Source organism: Mustela putorius, unplaced genomic scaffold (assembly GCF_011764305.1).
Source record: "Mustela putorius furo isolate JIRA1106 unplaced genomic scaffold, ASM1176430v1.1 tig00000196_pilon_pilon_pilon, whole genome shotgun sequence".
Classification (NCBI taxonomy): domain Eukaryota; kingdom Metazoa; phylum Chordata; class Mammalia; order Carnivora; family Mustelidae; genus Mustela; species Mustela putorius.
The window spans coordinates 15469518-15488173 of record NW_025421310.1 but is presented as its reverse complement, the minus strand read 5'-3'; the positions used below and the strand labels follow the sequence as shown (position 1 = coordinate 15488173).

Below are 18656 nucleotides of genomic sequence, written 5' to 3'. Positions count from 1 at the left end.
GAAGTGGGGGGCCAGCGGCCTGGGCTGGAAAGAGAGGAAGATGAGTGGATTGGAGGAAGGGGGAACCTTCTGAAATTCTCTTCTCCCCAACCCTGACCTCCTATTTGAGGGAGGGACAGAGAATGGGTCTACCCTAATGGTGGGCCTTTTGTGCCAAAAAAAAAAAAAAATGCCAGTAACTGAAACATCTCTCTGTTCTCTTCTGGGAGGGTGGGGGCTGGAATTGGGAGGGAGGGGGTGGGGGTATAAGTAGGGTTGGGTGGAGATGGGGAACCCAAGCCCTATAAGAGTTGGGGCTATGATCAGGAGGGGAGGGAAGGATATGAGTCTTGTTCTGTTCCCCCAACCCCCTTCCCGCCCCCAGCACATCTCTGCCCTGGGGAAGCCCAAGAGAGGGTCTCCAAGCCCCGAACCCTGGGCAGACAGGCTAAGGGATTAGCCTCTTAGGTGATGACCTGACTAATTTCCTTGCCCACCCAAATCCCAGGGTGCCTCTCTCTCCCTTTAGCCCAGGGTAGGGGGAACTGAGTGAGAGAGAGAGTGAGACCGACTGAGCAAGACTGAGACACGCGGGCCCCCACTGGCCTCCAAGTGGGAAAGGCAAGTGAGAGAGATAAAGGCCTCCAAGAGAAAAAAAAAAAAAACAAACCAAAGATTTAACCATTAAAAAGAAAAACCCACAGACAACTCCGCTACCTTTTTATACGTTGGAAAAAAAAGTGAAAAAAATTAAAAAAGAAAAATTTAAAAAAATACACAAAAACTCCAAGCCGCAGTTCCTTAATGCGGTTTGAACTTTGACCTCAGCAGTCTCCAAAGCAAGATGACGATGACAAAGGCGAAAAAGAAGAAAAAAAATAATGTATATTTTTAAGTATTTGTCCTTGAAATGTTAGCTCCTTGTTAAACAAACACAAAAAGGAGAGAAAAATCTAGAGAGAAGTGTTGCTGGGATGGAGACAACTATTTACTATGTCTGTGACCCCTCCCTTCTGCCTCCCTTTCCTCTCCTCTATCCCTGCTGCCCCTCCCCCAGCCTGTCCTCCAAGTCCAGGGGCTCAGTATTTGTTTATTTGCATATCTGCAGGGGGACGGGCTTCTCTGCGCGTGTAGAGAGGGCCTTTGGATCCTGGTGGGGTGGGAAAGGGGCAAGGAGTCTGGGGGAAAAGCAGGGGCCTGATCTTGGATCAACTCCTCTCTGCTAGCTCCTTTCTGGCCTCCTGTCCTTCCTGCTGCCACTGCCACCTCCCAAATCCAAGCTTGTGCTAGGGCAAGATGAGCACCCACCTTGTAAAGATCTTAGTGGCTCAGCCCTTTCTGGGGTGGGTGTCTCCCACCCATTCATTTAGATGATCAGGTTGGAATGGGGAGGGAGGAGGTGGCAAGTAGAGGGCAAGGGAGACCATGAAATGGTGTCTGGAAATTGAGTAGGCCTGGAGGAGACCTGCCTTTCATCTGTTCTCAGAAGTTAGCCCCACTTTCAGTTCTGTCTGACCCCTGTGTTGGTAGCCCCTCCCTGCCCATCCTGTACCCCTCCCTGTCTCTTCTCGTGGTAGCGGGTTAGCGTTTCACTGTTCTTAACTCCAATCTGCTTGTTCATTGTACAATGTGCTTCTTTTAAGGCCCCATTTTTGTAACTTGAGTGTGTCATTCATCTGAACAACATCAAAAAATAAAAAAGTAAAAACTGTACAGAGAGAAATGCTGCCTGCTCTCCTGTGTTCTCTCTGTTCTGGCAAGGGTGGTGGGTACGTGTGTGCTGTGGAGGGGGTTGGCTTTGCTTCTGTTCAAACAGTATATGTTCAGAAATGAGGCCTGAGCCATATTTTCACCCATCAGAACCAAGTCTCAGAATTTAGGATGAATTCAAAGTTCTGAATTCACATCTCAGTTCTGCCATTTTATAGCTGTGTGACTTTTGATAGCCGACCTTCAATGTCCTCATCCATAACATATGGGCGATACCAAACCTACCGGGTTGAAGAATTAAAGGAGATGACGAGGTAAGTGCTTAGAACAGATCTCTAGCAACACTGCCTTCGGTAAATGAGAACTATGGGAAAGCCGGGAAGCCAGTGAATCCTTCCCCACTTCCATGCCCAGAGGACTAACAAGACTCTTGAAAAACAGTTGACTTTGAAGTTGTCTGGTGGTACAAGGTACACTCTTTCTCAGAGTGACATGAACACTCATTCAAATTTTTGTGCCCAGCTTGACTAGGTCATTTGGCAAGAACAGTCGCTTTACAGGCCAGGCTATGGGCTGATCCCCATGACCTCACTACTGAAAATCAGAAATGCTGTCAACAACTAGGTTTTCTCACTGGCATCATGTCTCCTTGTCACTGTTCCACCCCTCTGATGTATGCTTGGCACACAGATGCTGGGATTCTGCAAATTCAACAGGAGTGGGTGGGAGAGATAGGAGAAAGGAAAAGAACAGAAGAGGGGTTGGATCACTGAGGTACGAAGTAGTGGCATTGCATCATTTTGGCAAGATTGAAAGAAAAAAAGCACCTTTTCTTCTCCTTATGCAGCTCCCATATCCAACTAAAAATAGGCACTGCAAGGCTCCTTAGAGGGATCAGCAAGTCACCTGCATCAGAAATGGTGTTTGTTTATTGATTGGAGGTGGGGTGGGGTGGGGAGAGAGGCAGGGACAATCTTAAGCAGATTCCACCCCCAGCCTGGAACTTGACCTGGGGCTCAATCCCATGACCCCAGCCTTCCCTATTTATTTTTAAATGTTTTATTTTTAAGTAATCTCTACACATGACATGGGGCTTAAACTCACAATGCCAAGATCAAGAGTTGCACACTCTACTGACTGAAAACAGCCGGTGCCCCAGAATTGGTGTTTAAATGCAGATTTCTAGGGGCACCTGGGTGGCTCAAGTTAGTTAAGCATCCAACTCTTGATTTCCGCTCAGGTCATGATCTCAGGGTCGTGGGACTGAGCCTCAAGTCAGGCTCTGCACTGGGTATGGAACCTGCTTGGGATTCTCACTCTTAAAAAAAAAAAAGGGGGCGCCTGGGTGGCTCAGGGGGTTAAAGCCTCTGCCTTCGGCTCAGGTCATGATCCCAGAGTCCTGGGATCAAGCCCCACATCGGGCTCTCTGCTCAGTGGGGAGCCTGCTTCCTCCTCTCTCTCTGCCTGCCTCTCTGCCTACTTGTGATCTCCTTCAAATAAATAAATAAAATCTTAAAAAAAAAAAAAAAGAATGGAGATTTCTGGATCTCATCTGGACACGTTTGCTGGATCTGACTCTCTGGGGGAATCAGCCTAACAAACATTAAAGTTCAGGGGCACCTGGGTGGCTCAGGGGGTTAAGCCTCTGCCTTCAGCTCAGGTCATGGTCTCAGGGTCCTGGGATGGAGCCCCACATCCAGCTCTCTGCTCTGCTTGGCAGGGAGCCTGCTTCCCCCTCTCTGCCGGTTTATGATCTCTCTCTCTGTGTCAAATAAGTAAGTAAAATCTTTAAAAAAAAAAAAAAAAGTTCAAGAGCCTTTTGCTGTCCAAACCCCAGCATCCAATAAGGGCTTGATTTGTGCCATCTCTTTTTTTAGGACAGTGGTTCAACTGAGGACCATCAAGTTTCAGCGGGGTGATGGTGAACAATGAGTCTTGTTCAGCAGTGTTTGCACACGTCAGCTTTTCTCAGGGTAAGTCTGAAGTTTTCATTAGAGGCTCTAAAAAGGAACCTCTTTTTGAACAGCTGAGGAAGAGAGCCGTTCTTCTCTTCTGAATCTGGGAGTCAACCAGCACCCTCAGCGCTCCCCCTTCCCCTATCCTCATCCCTTTTCTTTATTCAACCTGTCTGGTTTGGCAGGGACAGACCCTCCAATTGTTCTAAGCACTTACTTGATAGGACTTTTAGGACATTGCTGCTCTTCTTGGGAACAGGCAGTTTGAGAATGACTCTGCCTGGGGACCAAAGGGGATCCGGCATGCAGGGCTGAGGTGGCCTGAGGCCTTTCTGCAGGGTATGAGGTCGTTGAAAGCTGGCGTCCATGCTCCACACACTCTGCTGGAGAACAACTGCTCAACAGGTAACTGCTCTTCATGAGGGCAATCAGGTTATCCCAGAACCCTGAGATCATGACCTGAGCCAAAGGCAGAGGCTTAACCCACGGAGTCACCCAGGCGCCCCAGAGTGTAGTCAGGTTATCAAACAGGTGACTTGTTTTCTTTAATAATAAGGCTTAGTAAAGTTTCTGTTACAGGTTAGAAGACTTGGCTTTTATAGTCTGTGGCCTGGGTAAATCTCTCCTCTTTTGAGCCCTCACTTTTCACCTGACATAAGGAGAAACCAGTGTATGTCTCCGAGTCTGGGGCCCCGAGACCCCAGGACTAGCGACAGGGCCGAGAGTAAGAGAGTCTGAGTGGGCAGCTCTCAGGCCTCCCTTTCCCTGGTTTCAATACAAACAGCTTCTCTCCACCTCTCAATTATCAGGGTTCCAAATATGAATTTTCTCCAGCAGAAAGATTGGAGTGGGGAGTAACCTTAGTGAGGACTTTTTCTGGGGCTGAGGCCCTTAGAGACAACGCAAGCAGAGCAACTGAGCGTTCCCTCCAGTCGCCATCTTCTCGACTGCCCTCCCCCTCATATGTAGAAGGCAGCAGACTGCAGGGGAAGCATATGGGTGATTAAACCAGATGAAACCAGGCTTCAATTCAAGCTCTGTCCCATGTGGGTTGAATGACCATGGGCAAATCACCTCCCTGCTTCCCTCTTCAGACTCCTGTCCTGCAGGATGTTCTCTTCACAGAGGACTCTGACAACTGTTATAAAAACCTAGGAAAGTTCTTGAGACAAACTAGGCAAATACCACTCCAACCTGCCCTCTCCCAGTCTGTTGGCTAAGTCAATTCAGTTCCAGTCGGGTGTCAAGGTAGCTCTCCTTATGAGGCTGCCTCCCCCCAGAATCTTTTCTAACCACACCATTGGGTCTGTTCCCAGGAGCTACCCTCTTCTACTGCCCTGGAGATCACACCTTTCCCAGACCTACATTTGCGGGCAGAAGCGGTGAGAAAAAAACAGGTTTCCCCAAACTTGTTCTTGCAGCCAACGGAAACAGCTCCAGGTTTTTCTATGGGGCTATGGGGACCTCTAGTGGCAAGACAGCCACACTACTTCCCATGCCGCCCCAGGGTGAAGTCCCAGATCTCTCTGGGCCTCTTGGATTCAGTAAATGTCTACTAAACTACTCCTCCTAGCCACACAGTTCTGGATGTCGACAAAGCCATTAAGGCAGCTCCCAAATTCCCCCCACACAGCTGGGCCAGACAAAAACACATAAAATGTCCAATTCAGTCTTTATTTTTCACCTTGGGGCCACCAGCACTAACAGGTGGAAGGTGGGGGTGGGATGGGGCACCTTTTATGCATATGAAGGACCCCAGAGCGACCCCCTTGGAAAAGAGAATCCAGTTACAGAACTTACACGGCGGTTAGGAAAGGTGGAGGAAGGGGCACAGTATCTACAGAGACTTAAAGGGATGCTGGAGAAGTTCTTCGGCAACAGGGCCTGGTGCTGCTGAAGAGGGAAGTGGGGGCAGGGTCAGCCACTGATCTGGACCCCCTCAGCCTCAGCCAGAGGGTAGATCTCAATGGCCTCCACCAGGGGCAGTGCCTCCACGGCAGTCTCCATGACGGCCAGACCAACGGCGGCCTCGGCCTCAGCCAGCTGCTGCCGCACAGCTGCCTGATGCTGCTGCTGGTGGGTCTTGCGGTGCTTCCAGAGGTTGGAGAAGGAGCGGTAGCTCTTGCCACAGTCAGGGCAGGAGTAAGGCCGCTCCCCCGTGTGAATGCGGCGATGTTCTGCCAAGCGCATGGAGATGGCGAAGGCCTTGCCACACACTTCGCAGGCAAAGGGCCGCTCACCTGTGTGCAGGCGCCGGTGGTCCTTCAGGTGGGTACTCTGGCGGAAGGCCTTGCCGCAGTCCGGACACGGGTATGGCCGCTCACCTGTGTGGATGCGCCGGTGCACCTGCAGCGAGGTCTCTGTGCTGAACAGCTTCTTACACTCACTACACTCCAGGCCCCGGCGCCGGGCAGGGGCCGTGGGAGCTGCGGGGGCCGCACCCCCCAGGGTGGTCGGGGAGGTGACTGGTGTGCGAGTGGCCCGGGGGACCCGGGGGGCGGGGGGCTCCTTAGCCAGGACCTCGCCCGGCCCAGCAGCTGCATGGGCCGCCTCATGCGCCTGCAACCGGGCTGCCGAGCCCACTTTCTTGCCACAGGTGCCGCACTCGAAGCGCCGGGGGGCCTGGGCTGCAGCAGCGGCGCAGCGATGCTCACGGAGCCGCAGGGAGGAAGGGAAGGCGGCCCCACAGGATGGGCAGCGGTGGGGCTGGCGCCCGGCATGGGCCACGAGCTGGTGCACCTCCAGCAGCCGGCGCAGCAGGAAGGAGCGGGGGCACTCGCGACACTTGTAGGGGTACTCGCCCGTGTGGTGGTAGCGGTGCATGAGCAGGCGGTAGGGGCGATGAAAGCGCACCCCGCATTCCTGGCAGCGGTAGGGGAAGTGCTGGGCGTGCACCAGGCGATGCTGCCGCAGTGTGGAACTCTGCGTGAAGGCCTTGCCACAGTCCCCGCACCGGTAGGGCCGCTCCCCTGTGTGCGTGAGCCGGTGGCGGGCCAGGTTGGCAGGCGAGTTGAAGGGCTTGGAGCAGTCCGGACAGGGGAAGGGCCGCTCACCGGTGTGCGTGCGCAGGTGGTTACGCACGTGAGACTTCTTCTTAAACATCTTGCCACAGATGCCACACTTGTGGCGCCGCTCCAGCCGATGAACGAAACGTTGGTGCCGGGTCAGCTGCAAGGCCTTGCCGAACTCCCGGCTGCATAGGAGGCAGCGGTAAGTGCCTGGGGCAGTCGGCCCTTCTGAGCTCTCTTCAGTTGCGGGAGGCTCTGGCGCCTCGGACTCTCCAGTCTCTGCCGGAGCTGGCTCGGGGAACCCAATGACAGGCTCCTCTGGGGGGACTGGTGTGGTAGGCAAAGGGACGCCCCCTGCCCCATGTGTACGCCGGTGATACAGGAACTTGGTGAGGTTGACGAAGGTCTTTCCACACGGACATGAATGCAGAGGATTCGGGGTATGGGCTCGCCGGTGGGCCAGGAGCAGGGCCTCTGTGCCAAAGGCCAGGCCACAGTCCACACACAGAAAGTGAGACTCACTGCTGTGGTCTCCGAGGTGCTGGTCTAGACTGGAAGGGCTGGGGAAGACACGACTGCACAGAGGGCATTTAAAGACACCCTCCCGGTGACTCCGCAGATGCTGCTGTAGTTGGTGAGGAGAGAGAAAGAGCTGGTCACATGCGGAGCAGAGGAGCTCCTGGGTGGCTGTCCCGCCTGGCTCTCCGCTGTTGTTCCTCCGGGCCTTGCGCCCCCGGCGATCCCGCCCAATGGCTTCACCGTTGCGCAACTCATAACTGTGGTCAGAGGATGGCAGGGTGTCGGGCTGGGACACAGGCACCTCTGCAGGTGACGGAGTCAGGGTCTCCGGATGCACAGCAGGCTCCTCTGACTCAGGGACTGGGGCAGGGAAGTGGGTGGCCTGGTGCTCCAGGAAGTCGGCTGGAAGCTGGAAGAGCTGGGAGCACTCTGAGCACTTGTAGAGGAGGAGCTCCACCTCAGTGACCACCTCAGTGGTGGCAGCGGCAGCAGAAGGGACAGCTGCCCCTTCCCCACCCTCCTCTGCCTTGCGGTAGGAGTGCTCCACAGCCACACGGGCCTGGCCCACAGGCGGCCCCAGGACCACCGGGGACCCCAGGACCACTGGGGCTGGAGGCTTGGTGGGAGTGCCCCGGAGGTGCGTCTGCCGGTGGTTCAGCCAGAGCTCCTGGCTGGCAAAAAGAGCCTTGCAATCCACACACTCATAGTGGATGGTACTGGAGCTCAGCGTGGGGCCCTTGGGCGGCGGCTCCGCCGGCACTGCCTCTGGGGGAGCCATCATCTTCAGGTGCAGCTCCTGGTGCTCCAGGAGCTGGCTGGGGGACATCAGCAGCTGCCCACACTCCAGGCACTGGTACTGGCTCTCTTGCACCAGGGTCTGGTAGAGGCCCGTGCCTGAAGCTGCCTCCGCTGCCACTGTGACTCCGGGGTCAGCCACACCCACCAGCTCAAAGTGCTGCTGGGGCACATGGGAGTTCTGGTGCACGAGCACCTCCTCCAGGGACCCATACAGCTGGTTGCACTCGGAGCAGACATAGCGGTGCTCGATGTACAGGACTGTCTCCTCGGACTCCTCAGTCATGGCGGCAGCAAGGCCCTGGGCTGGGAGAAGAAAGAGGTGGGGACAAAGCCCAGCTCATCTGCTATTTCCTCGGTCCTTCTCAGGGACAATTCTTTCCCTTTAGCACTCCCCGCCACGACCTTGTCTGTATTTTTTACCCTCTAACTTCTTGCTTCCGTTTCCCACTCCCCTCTCTTCCTCTCCAGAACACACAAGACTACCAAGCACAGAACCTTCCCAGCAGTCCCTTCCCAGAATCTACCCAAGTCTCACCTCTGAATCAAAGTGCATCAAACTCCACCCACCAGATCCTTACAACCTGTCCCGCCCCTCACCTCCCATGCCTCTCAGCGGGTCCATAGCCATGACCATCACACAAGAACCTATGTCCTCTGTACTTGAGCTTCTTCCGCTGAATTCCTCTCCTTACCAACTCACTACCCCATTCCTGCTTCCCGGTGCTTGGGGGAGTCCTCAGGGGCCCTAACCGCTGCTACTTCCCAGCCTTGCTCCTCCTCTGCCCCCTCCCCCAGGTTTCTGACATCTTTTCCACCTGACAACTCAAACTGCCCCAAGGCCCCGCCACTTTGCGCACCCTCACATGGTGCAACCCCTCTCCTTTATGTATGCCTGTTTATACACTGCCTCTTCCTCTGCTCCCCAGACCCCTAACATCAAACCCGCCCTTCCATCAACCAACTTGTCTGTCTCATGTTGGCCTAAGCCATCGCTATACCTACACTTTTCCCTCCTTGACCACTTCCCCATGATACTCAGATCCCTCTTTAAAGTACTTACACCTCTCTACAAATCAAAGCCCCCTCCCACAGCCCTAACTATCCCATCCAGAATACCCAGCCCCACTTCACAAAACCCTAACCCTTTCTTGATACCTATCAACCAAACTCCTGTCTCAGACCCTCTACACATTAATTACTTCTTTACACCGAGAACTCACCTACAATACTAATACCCCCCGGGGTACCCAGATCTCCTCTTCTACCCCAACCACTACAGGGATGCCCTAGGTGCTTCTTCATATCAACCTCAGCCACTCTTCTTTACAAATGACTCAGTCTAACCCATTTCAGGGATGCCGAGATACGTAACCCCTCCTTTACAAATCCATGTGCCTAACCCATGCCAAAAACATCCTGATCCCCTTTCACATTATTAAAATACCTAAGCTCTTCTTCTTTGCAAAAAGACCCTTTCCCACCCTGGCCCATTCTGGGATGCCCAGATCCCCTCTTCATATCATCATAAACCCCTCTTCTTTGCAAAAAGACCCAACCCTGCTCGAACCTATTCCAGGGATGCTCAGACCCACTCTTCATAACTTAGTCTCTCTCCATTGCAAAAAAATACCAGCACATGCTACAACCCAATCCAGGGACATCCAGACAACCCTTCACAAAGGCTTAAAGTTTCACACATACCACCCCCACCCCACAAATTCCCTTTAGTAATATCCAGACCCTGCCTTCTTCTTAGCTGAACCCCTCTACCCTGCCCCCAAGCTAGACAAAGGATACCCAGACCCCTCTCATCAGTTTATTACCCTGGGGGATACCCAGAGCCCCCAACTTCTGGTCAGACTAACAGTTCATTCTCATTCCAGCGATACCAAGACCATCCCCCACTTAGCACAGAGACCTCTCCATGACCCTAACCTCCAGGGACACCAATTCCCACTCCTCACCTTGACCTAATTCCCTATACTTTTCAAACACATTACCTCTCCCCAACCTATCCTAGGGACACCCAGACACCCTTTTCACATAACCCTTTGCACAGACACCCCTCTCAACCCATTCCGACGGTACCTGCCCCCCGCCCCGCGAACTCTTCACATAATGTAACTCCATTCTCAATGCCCTGACCTGGGTTCAGCCCCAAATCCTCCCTCCAGGGACATTCATTTGCTAGTATCTTTCCACACCAAGCCCCTCTCACTGGTCGAATTCCTCCCAGGCATAACTAGGTTTATATCTTTACGTTAACTTAATTACTTCTTTCCTCACGCCCTAACCCCCCTCCCCGGACACTCAAACCCCCTCTAACCGTCCACCCCGCTTCGGTCCTAGACGGCCCCACCACCAGGCTTTGGCCCCGATACCCCCCGGAGCCTTGGAGCCTCTCCCCGGGGGCAGCTCTAACGCCTCCCTTCCCACCCGGGTCTCTCCCAGCCCCCAGCCCGGGGCCCCGCCCCTCCTCACTCAGCCCAGCACACACGACTCTACCCCCTTCCCCACCCGCTGCCCCGGCCCAGACCCCCGCCCGGCCGCCCGCGCGCCCCGCGGGCCGTTAGTGCCGCTCCGCCCTCCCCGCCCCGAGCGCGCCCCCTCCGGCCCTCAGTGCGCAGGCGGGGTGGTGTGGGGAGGCCGGGAGCGGGGGAGGGGGGTAGTCGGGCCAGCCTGCAGCGCGCCCGCCCGCACTCACCCGCCTCGGCCGTCTCGCACGCCCCGGGCCCAGGCCCGGGCCGCCGCTCCCCCCGCGCGGCCACCCTAGCGCTGCGCCCTCTCTAGCTCCCGCCGTCGCTTCTCGTCTGCTCCGCAGCCTCGCTCTCGCCCCCAATCGCCCTCAGCAACGCCCCGCCTACCTTCCTTCTCGGCCGCTCCGGGAACGGCCGAACGCGCCCAATCAGCGTCCGTCTGGCTCCGGCCGTTCGACCAATCAATGTTCACGTCTCTGACTCTTGGGCCAATAGTGTGGAGCGTCGGGATCTGCCGCAGCGCCCAACCAATCCTCCGGCGATGTCCCCACACCTGCCAGCCCCCAGGTTGATAGTGTCCGCCCCCTTAAGCCCAATGGAGGATGCTCCTCCTCTAGCTGCTCCTGGACTCTGCCTGACGCCTGGGGGCAGCGCAGTGACGTCAGGCGGCGGAGCGAAGCTGCGGGCGCCATCTTGGGGACGCAAGGTGGCGGTCGCGTCGGTTCGAGGGGAAGTTGGAGAAACTGAGGCACACGATACCCAGAGGGTGGGGGCGGGGGCACGGTGCGCAGGAACCCCCGAGGAGCGAAGCGAGAACGTGAAGCTCCCGTCAGCGCGAAGCGGGGAGGGGGAAACAGCAGCACCAAGAACGTGGAGGGAGTAAAAAGGGAAACTGAGGCTCCAGACCCCTTTTATTAGAAAGAGGAACGAAGGCAGCAAGAAGGAAGGGGAGAAGAACCGTGGGACTCTTGAGGAAGGGGAAAGGAGAAATATCAAAGGGGAAGCAACGCGCAAACGAGGAAAACCTAAAGAAAGGAGGAAATGGGAAATGGAGGGGATAAAGAAAAAGCAAGGACAGATGCACTGGAAGAAACGGGGAGTGTGGGGGGTAGAAGACCTGAAGGACAACTAGGGTGAGAACCTTCAGGAGGTGACCCTGTAGCAGATGGAATTCTGCTCTGCTGCCTTCCAAGGTGCCTGCATTCTAAGCTGACCCAGGGCGACTCGGACGGCAGAGTTTGTAGGTGTCCACGGGGCCCTGCCCATCCTTACTCATCTGCTGTTCGGGACGTGGGCAAGGGTGGTTACTTTTCCAGAGCTACTCTCTGACTGGGGAGATGCAGAGATTCCCTTGTTCTAATTAGCCGTCCCACATCCCTCCATTTCTCAAATGAGTAAACTGAGTCTCAGGGGAGGTGAATATTTCCCTTCCTGAAGCTAAAAGCTGCTGAGGGACCCCAAATACAGAGTAGGACCTAGGCCTGACTCTTTGGTTCTCAGCTTTGCTGTGTCCTTCAATTGGTTTCTCAGTGGGTGTCCTAACTTCCCACTATTTAAAAATCCCTAATACCAAGCCAGTGTAATTGAACTAGGCTGTCTGGATTGAAATCCTGACCTGGCCACTTCCTAGCTAACGTCTTGAACAAGTTAACTCCCCTGTGCCTCGGTTTCCTCATCTGTGAAATGAGGATTAATAGCCCGTGACATGGTTGTAAGGCACAGATCAAATGCTGTTGGGAATTATTTTTATTAGGACCTCAAGGAGCCTGGTGACAACAGCGAATGTGCTGAATGTGTTATGATGTGCCAAGCATTGTGCTTAGTACGATGTGATTTAACGGTTGAATCACCTCAACAACCCTACAGGGGAGGAGCTACTGTTCTCACTTTACAAAGAGACTGGGGCCCAGAGAAGTTAAGTAGCTTGCCCATCTTCAGGAGGAGACAGAGCCAGGGTTCCAACCCAGGAGTTGACTCCAGGGTCTAGGCTCTTGGCCCACAGGCTCTGCTGCCTGACTGGTGTATGTCCTATCCCTCGTGGTGTGTTGAATGATGAATGCAAGAAGTAGAGGAAAGAACTTGGTGGGAATGCATGAGCTCTAAAGCTGGTAATCTGGGTTTGCCCTCAGTGGAATCAACTGAGGCGGGAGCCAGACGACCTGGAAGCTAGACGCAGCCTTTGATAGGCTCCATGCACTTGGGCATGTTCTCACTCCTGCTGAAGCCCCCTTTTCCACCTGAAAACCCAAGGGTCCAGCATGGCATGTCAGGCTCCTTTCTGCTCAGACCTTCTGCTTGGAGTTCCCAGTTTAGCTCTGTTCCTTCCCTTCTGATGATACAGGAGTAAGCTGAGGCCTGGATCAGTCTTTGTGGAGGTGGTGGCATGGGCTAGATTTCTGGGGTAGGTTTATTTTAGAAAGGATAGGCATTCTTTGCTGGGGTCCCTGGATTAGCAAAGGCCTAGAGGCTGATAAGAGTCTGGGCTTTCAGCCTTAGCGTGAGGTGAGGGTGAGGGTTAGGAGACTGTAGTTGTTGCCCCTGTAGGGTGAGGAGGTATATGCAAAGCTGGTGGTCCTTCAGGGTCCATTGTATGTGTCAAACATATGTCAGGGATGCTCCATGTGGATGAGGGCTTTGTGTACGAGGCTGGTGTAAGGGTTGCCATGTGCTCTGTGTGTGTGTGTGTGTGTGTGTGTGTGTGAGAGAGAGAAAGGCATATGGTCACGTGGGCTGGGGGGCTGCACGTGAGTGTGTCATTGTCTCCTCCCCATCACGAGCATTGGGGGTGGTGGTGAGTCACGGGCTCAGCCTTCAGCGCCAACTGTCATGTTCCTTCCCCCCAAATTTCACCCCCCACCCAGCCATGCACCACCCACCCCCACTCCAAGATCTGTGTCACTGCTGCTGTCTTCCATCCCCCTGTCCTGCTCAGTTCCCTCTGAGAAGCTGCAGTGGGCTCCCTGGGAGGGAGTCTCCCACTTCTGCAGGCTCTGCCCTCCAGCTTCCTGCCCTCTCCCACTGCCTCTTTGCTCAGGTAGTGGCTTGAGAAGGAGGACCTCCTCAAGCCACCTGCTCATGTCTGTGGGGCCCAAGGATTTCTCTATGCATTATAGACAATCCCCATACTCCCCACCCATCCCTTCCTCTCAGGGCTATTTCTCCTTCAGGGGGCTTCTCCCTTATCTCCAGGGGCTGGTTGCTCCTGCCTTAGTGGACCTCTTGTGTCCACACATCCTTATTTTCATGGGTTCCTGGTATCTGTTCCCCCATCCCCATTTCTGTGACCTTTTCCCACTTTGCTTGGCCCACCTCCCTGTCTCTGTGATATGCATCCTTGTTCCCATTTCTGTGGTCTTTCTCCTATCCCCATGCACCATTCCCCATATCCGAGGAGTGCTTTCTGTTCCCATGGACCTCTCTCCATCTTCCTGGGGGTGCTCTCTGTGTCCACCAGCTGCCCTCGTCTCTGAGGTCCTTTGCTGTCTCTGGTCTGCTCCCATGTTTCCATGGGCTTTTCTGTCTTTTCTCCGGGCTTTTCCCTGCTCTTGTCCTTGTGAGGTTTATGGACCTTGGCTCACCTCTGTGAGTTTTGATGGTCTTGCTATGCCTTTCCATTTTTCTTTATCTCTGTAGCACCCTGCCCCACCCCCAGCCCCAGCCCCATGGCCTTTTCCTCAGGTCTCCCTGCTCTCATCTCCATGGGCTCCTGGGCAGGGCGGTGGCTTGGTGGTGGAGGGGGTGGCCCAGGGGTGGGCCCTCTGTCCAATGCAGCGCCTTCCCCTCATCAGCATTCTCCTCGCGGGGGGGCCCCCCAGCCCCGACCAATACAGGCTCCCCCTCCCCCCTGACTCCCCTCCCTCCTCTTTCTCCGCCTGCTGCCCTCCCTTCCTCCTGCCCGCCCTCCTCCCTGCCTCCCTCCCTCAGCCCCCCCCCCCCACCCCGCGCGCGCGCTCCAGGACCCAGCGCGGGCGGGCGGCGGGCAGCAGGCGGGCGGGCAGGCAGGCGCGGCCTCGGAGGGGAGAAGGAGAGGTGGCGGCAGTGGAGGTGGTGGTGGTGGTGGTGGTGGTGGTGGTGGTGTTGGCAGCAGCGGCGGTGGCGGCAGTGGAGGTGGCAGCGGTGGCCAGCAGCAGGGAGGCAGGCCCAGCTGAGGACCCAGAGCCGGTGGCTGCGCCTCGCAGGGGACCCGAAGTCCGTGGCCAGGCCCTCCCACTGAGGCCCTGCACCGGGCGCCCCCGGGACACCCCACCCTCCTCCGCCTTCCTCTTCCACCTGCTCCTCTCCATCCTTCCCTCCTTCCTCCTCTCCCTCCTCCCTACCCTTCCACCTTTCCTGCCCCCCTCTCTGCTCTGGGTCTTCCAGCACCCCATCATCTCCAGCCCCTCCACCCTTCTGCTTCTCCCCACCCCTAGCATGTTTTTCCCTTGGGGGCTGAGGGCTTGAGGACTCCAGGCCCTCGCCTCATCCAGGGCAGGGCCAAGGCTTTGGGGGGAGGGGGGAAGGGGTGGCCCCCTCCCCCCAATCCAGTCCTCCCCTCCCCCACTCCTCCTGATGGCCGGCTTCCTGGTCTCCAGCCAGTCCTCACCCCCTGTGGCCCCCCCAGGCCGGCCCGGCTAGGGGAGGGGGCGGGGGCCCTTTCCTGGGCCGGCTTCCCCCTCCCCCGGCTTTGCCTGTGCCCCCCTCCCTTCCGTTTTCACCTTCCTCTCCTCCTTTCCTCCCTCCTTCCCCTCCATTTGCTCCTTCCCCCTCTCCTCTCTCCCCTTCTCTCCTCCATTTTCTCCTTTCCCCTTCCTCCCTGCCCCGGCCCGCCCTCTCTGCTTCCACCTGTCCTTCCTCCTTGCTCCCGGGGAGCCCCGTTTTGGACTAGTTGGGGGCCACTCTCGGTGGCGGGGGAGGGGGCCCTGTGGACTGCCCTCTCCCCCCGCCCCAGCCACACCACCACCCAGCGCCAGAGCATCTCCCCGCTGTCTTTCTCGGGCCTCGAGGGAGCCCAGCCCTCCGTCCCACCAGGATCCGTGAGTGTCTGCGGGGCGGGGGTTGGGCTGGGGCCAGCCTGGGTCTTGGAAGGCTGGGCTCATGGCTGCCTGGTGGGGCCCCCACTTTCCCCTGCTCCTCCCTGAGTAGGGGCCTGCCTCGTGTCCCCCATCTCCCAACCGCCATTCCCCTCAGCCTCTTCTCACCGTTCTTCTGGGTGCATAGCTCAGCCTCACCCCCAGCCCCGAGCCTCTGGGGTCCTGAGGGGCTGCCTGGCTCTTACTTGTGGGCGCACTCCTTGTCCGGGACTCTCAGCCAGTCTCCGCCCCTGCTTTCTCCAGCCCTGGTCCCGTGGTGACCGGCTCTGCTCTCTCTCTCTTTCCATCTCTCTTCTTTCCTCCAAGGCTCGTCCTCTCCGCCTGCCATGGGCCTATCCCTATCCCATCCGCTCTCCGTCTCCTGGAATGTCTATGTTTTACAATCTCCATTTCGTGTTCTCTTGGGCTTCTCTCTGACTCTGTCCAACTTCTCTCTTCTTTGCTGTTAGCCTAACTCTTTCTTGGTGTCTCTCTGTTGATCTCTTGCTCTCTCTCTCAAAACTCCCCTGTCTCTTGTCTGGCTCTTCTGGTGGTGCCCACACCACCAGGTGTGGCTCTCTATCCACTTCTCTCCGTCCATTCTGTGCTCTGCCTGTGGCCTTGCTCCCCTGTCCTCCTCCTCTGCCTTTGCACTTGGAGGCTGTCTTCCTGTTCACTTTTCCGCCCTCTTCCCCCAAATTCACTCTTCTATCCTTAGCCACTCTGGGGTCCACTTTGCCTTTTCCTTGGTGGTCCTACCCCCTTCCCCGCTCATTTTTGTGTCCTGGGCTGGCCTTCGGTCCTCATCCCTCCCCATGCCTTGGGGTTTGTGGGCTCTGAGGATTGACCACCCCTCTTCCAGACCCCCTGGGTGGATGCACCTCAGTGTGAACCAGGCTCCCTTCCGTGGGCGCTTGCCCTGTCCCTGCCTATGCCTCTCCAGGTGACTTGCTTTTCCTCCCCACCTCATTTCCCTCCCTGGCCCTCACTGTCCCTCTTCTAGTTTGTGCCTGTCCCCCTGGTCCCTTCCTCTTTCCACCTGGCCCTCTTCCTTTTCAGAGTTTAGCGATTTTTCTCCTCCCTGTAATCCTTTGCACCTGTGGTCTGTTGTTTGGTTTAGCTTTTTTTTTTTTTTTTTTGCCCTCTTCCTCACCCCATTTGTTTCACCGATTTCCCTTCTCACCTTGGCCATGTCTCCTGCTTGCCCGCTTGTCTGTCTCCCTCCCCTGGCGGGGCCCTCACTCGGCTCCTTCTGCCCACTTGGCTGCTATGCTTCCACCTTTATTTGGCTTTGCCTGAGTGTCCGGGCCTGTGGGGCTCAGGCCTGTCTGCTTCCCTGCCTCACGCAGGCCATCTTGTCTCTGTTTCTGTTGGTGTCTCATTCCTAGGTAACATGTGTGTGTTCTTCTCTCTTACTTCCTTTTGGTCTGTCTTTCTGTCTGTGCCTTCACGTTAGGTCTTTGTCCATCCGCTCCCCTGCACTTTTTCTGCTCCCTGCCCCTGTCTGCCACCTGTGGGACCCTGCCCACCTGGCCCCAGGCTCTCCCTCGGGCTTCCCTCCCCTCCAGTGTCTGTTCCCCTATTTGCCCCCAGAAGCCCTTGGTGTCTCGGGATGACCCCCTTGGGCTCCTGTCTCTCTCTGAGCCCCACCCTCTACAGCCCTCCCCTGGAGACTTTTTTTCCTGGTCTCCAACTTGCCTTGCTCCTCCACCCTTGAAGCCTTCACCTCAGATCCAGATGACCATTTGCGGCCCCCAGTCTGTCCAAGATGCCCTTCCACCCACAGCCTGCCTTTTGCAGAGGCCCCGAGAGAGGGACCTGCTCAAGGTCAGGTGGGAGTCGGGGCACAGCAGGGACTGACGGCCTCCTGCTGCCCTGGCCTAGGTTTCCCTGGCTGCTGGGATGGTCTGAAGCATTGCTTGTTGTGCCTCCACACTCCACTGGCAGGTTTCTTTCTGCTCTCTCACCAGCTCAAGCCCCCCTTCTATGGGGATCAGGGAGGGGTGCAAGAAGACCCCTCCCTCCCCACCCCCCCACCCCCGGCTCACCTCATAGCACTCTGGGCCTCACAGTAACCCTCTACCCTGGATACCCAATATTCCTTCCATCAGGGTATGGCTCTTGGCCAGGAGAAGCTGTGCATCTAGCCCAACTCATCCCTTCCCTGGGTGGGGGTGGGGGTGGGCAGGTGCTCCTCAGAAGCCTGGGGCTTCCCTAGGGACTCCAACTGCATGGGGTTGGAGCTGTTATGGGGAGCAGAGATGCAGTGTCTCCCCCTCCTCCTCAACTCCCCAGAGCTGGCTTGGGGGTTGCAGCGCATCACCTGCTTTATCAGACAGCTTCCTACCTGCCTTCCTCACTCTTCCCTTCCAGCTGCTTCTGGTGGCATCTCAAGTGGGGTTGTGTTCTCTCTCCATTCTGTCTTCCTGTTCTATTCTGTGTCTCTCTGCTGCCTTGATTTCCCTCTCTGCTGCCTGTCCTGTGTTCCTCTCCCCATTCTGCCCTTTCTCCACCCCCATGGCTCCCTGCCTTCCTGCCTCTTCCCTAGGCCTGTCCTTACCTCCCAGAAACTCCGCTCTCTTCTCCATCTCTATCCCCCCTTTTCCTGTCTTCTGATCTTCTTGTTCTTGTATTTCTGCCTGTTTTTCTCTTTCCCCTTTTCTGAGTCTCTGTATTTTCTCTGCCTCAGCCTCTTTTCCTATTTTTGTCTCTCTGTTTCTCCCTTCTCTCTCTACTTTTTTTTTTTTTAGCCCTTGGCTGCCTTGGGTCCATCCATCTGCCTCCATCTGTGTGCCTCTGTGTGTGTCTCCATCTTTCGCCATCATTCCCTCTCTTTCCAAGTTTCCTTAACTCCCGGATACTCTCCCCTCCAGACCCCGGATGTCCAGGCCTCTCTCCCCGTGGGATTGTGGGAGCCAGGGACGTCAGGAAAGTGGCAAGTGAGGCCTGGGGTTGCCTAGCAACCACAGCATCCTCTCCAGCCAGTTTCTGTTGCTTAGTAACAGCTGCCTGCCCAGAGACACTGGGTGGGGGGGGCGGTGGCAATTCCTGGTTTTCTTTTGCAGTGGGGTTGGTCCTTGGAATTTGCTCTTACCTGAGATCCCTCCCATTTTGGTAGCTGTGAATGTCCTGCAGTGCCTGTCCCACTCAGCGCTGGGAGCT

General features: G+C 56.2%; 2 protein-coding genes across 5 annotated transcripts in view; one reads left to right on the top strand and one right to left on the bottom strand.

Moving 5' to 3' along the window:
- Positions 1 to 5297: 5297 nt before the first annotated feature.
- On the bottom strand, positions 5298 to 14196 carry ZNF574 (zinc finger protein 574). Of its 2 annotated transcripts, none has more exons than XM_004767742.3 (2): positions 10834 to 14196; positions 5298 to 8272 (listed from the first exon to the last, which is right to left on the bottom strand). In XM_004767742.3, exon 2 carries the CDS (start codon positions 8250 to 8252, stop codon positions 5562 to 5564), a length of 2691 nt encoding a protein of 896 aa, XP_004767799.1. In that variant the 5' UTR covers positions 8253 to 8272; positions 10834 to 14196; the 3' UTR covers positions 5298 to 5561. The 2 variants fall into 2 exon arrangements, with proteins under 2 accessions (XP_004767799.1, XP_044933164.1); XM_045077229.1 differs by lacking the exon at positions 10834 to 14196 and adding an exon at positions 10674 to 10824.
- Positions 14197 to 15175: 979 nt separating this feature from the next.
- GRIK5 (glutamate ionotropic receptor kainate type subunit 5) overlaps positions 15176 to 18656 on the top strand; it is a 50991-nt gene continuing 47510 nt past the window's right edge. Inside the window, exon 1 of one of the 3 annotated variants that reach the window (XM_013064008.2) lies at positions 15176 to 15458. The gene's annotated coding sequence lies outside the window, so the exon portion shown is untranslated. The remainder of the gene's footprint in view (positions 15459 to 18656) is intronic. The other 2 variants (XM_004767740.3, XM_004767741.3) reach the window with 2 other exon arrangements.

What these genes read in the sequence shown, in the direction of transcription:
- ZNF574 (XM_004767742.3), bottom strand. Translation starts at nt 8,252, where the DNA reads ATGACTGAGGAGTCCGAGGAGACAGTCCTGTACATCGAGCACCGCTAT.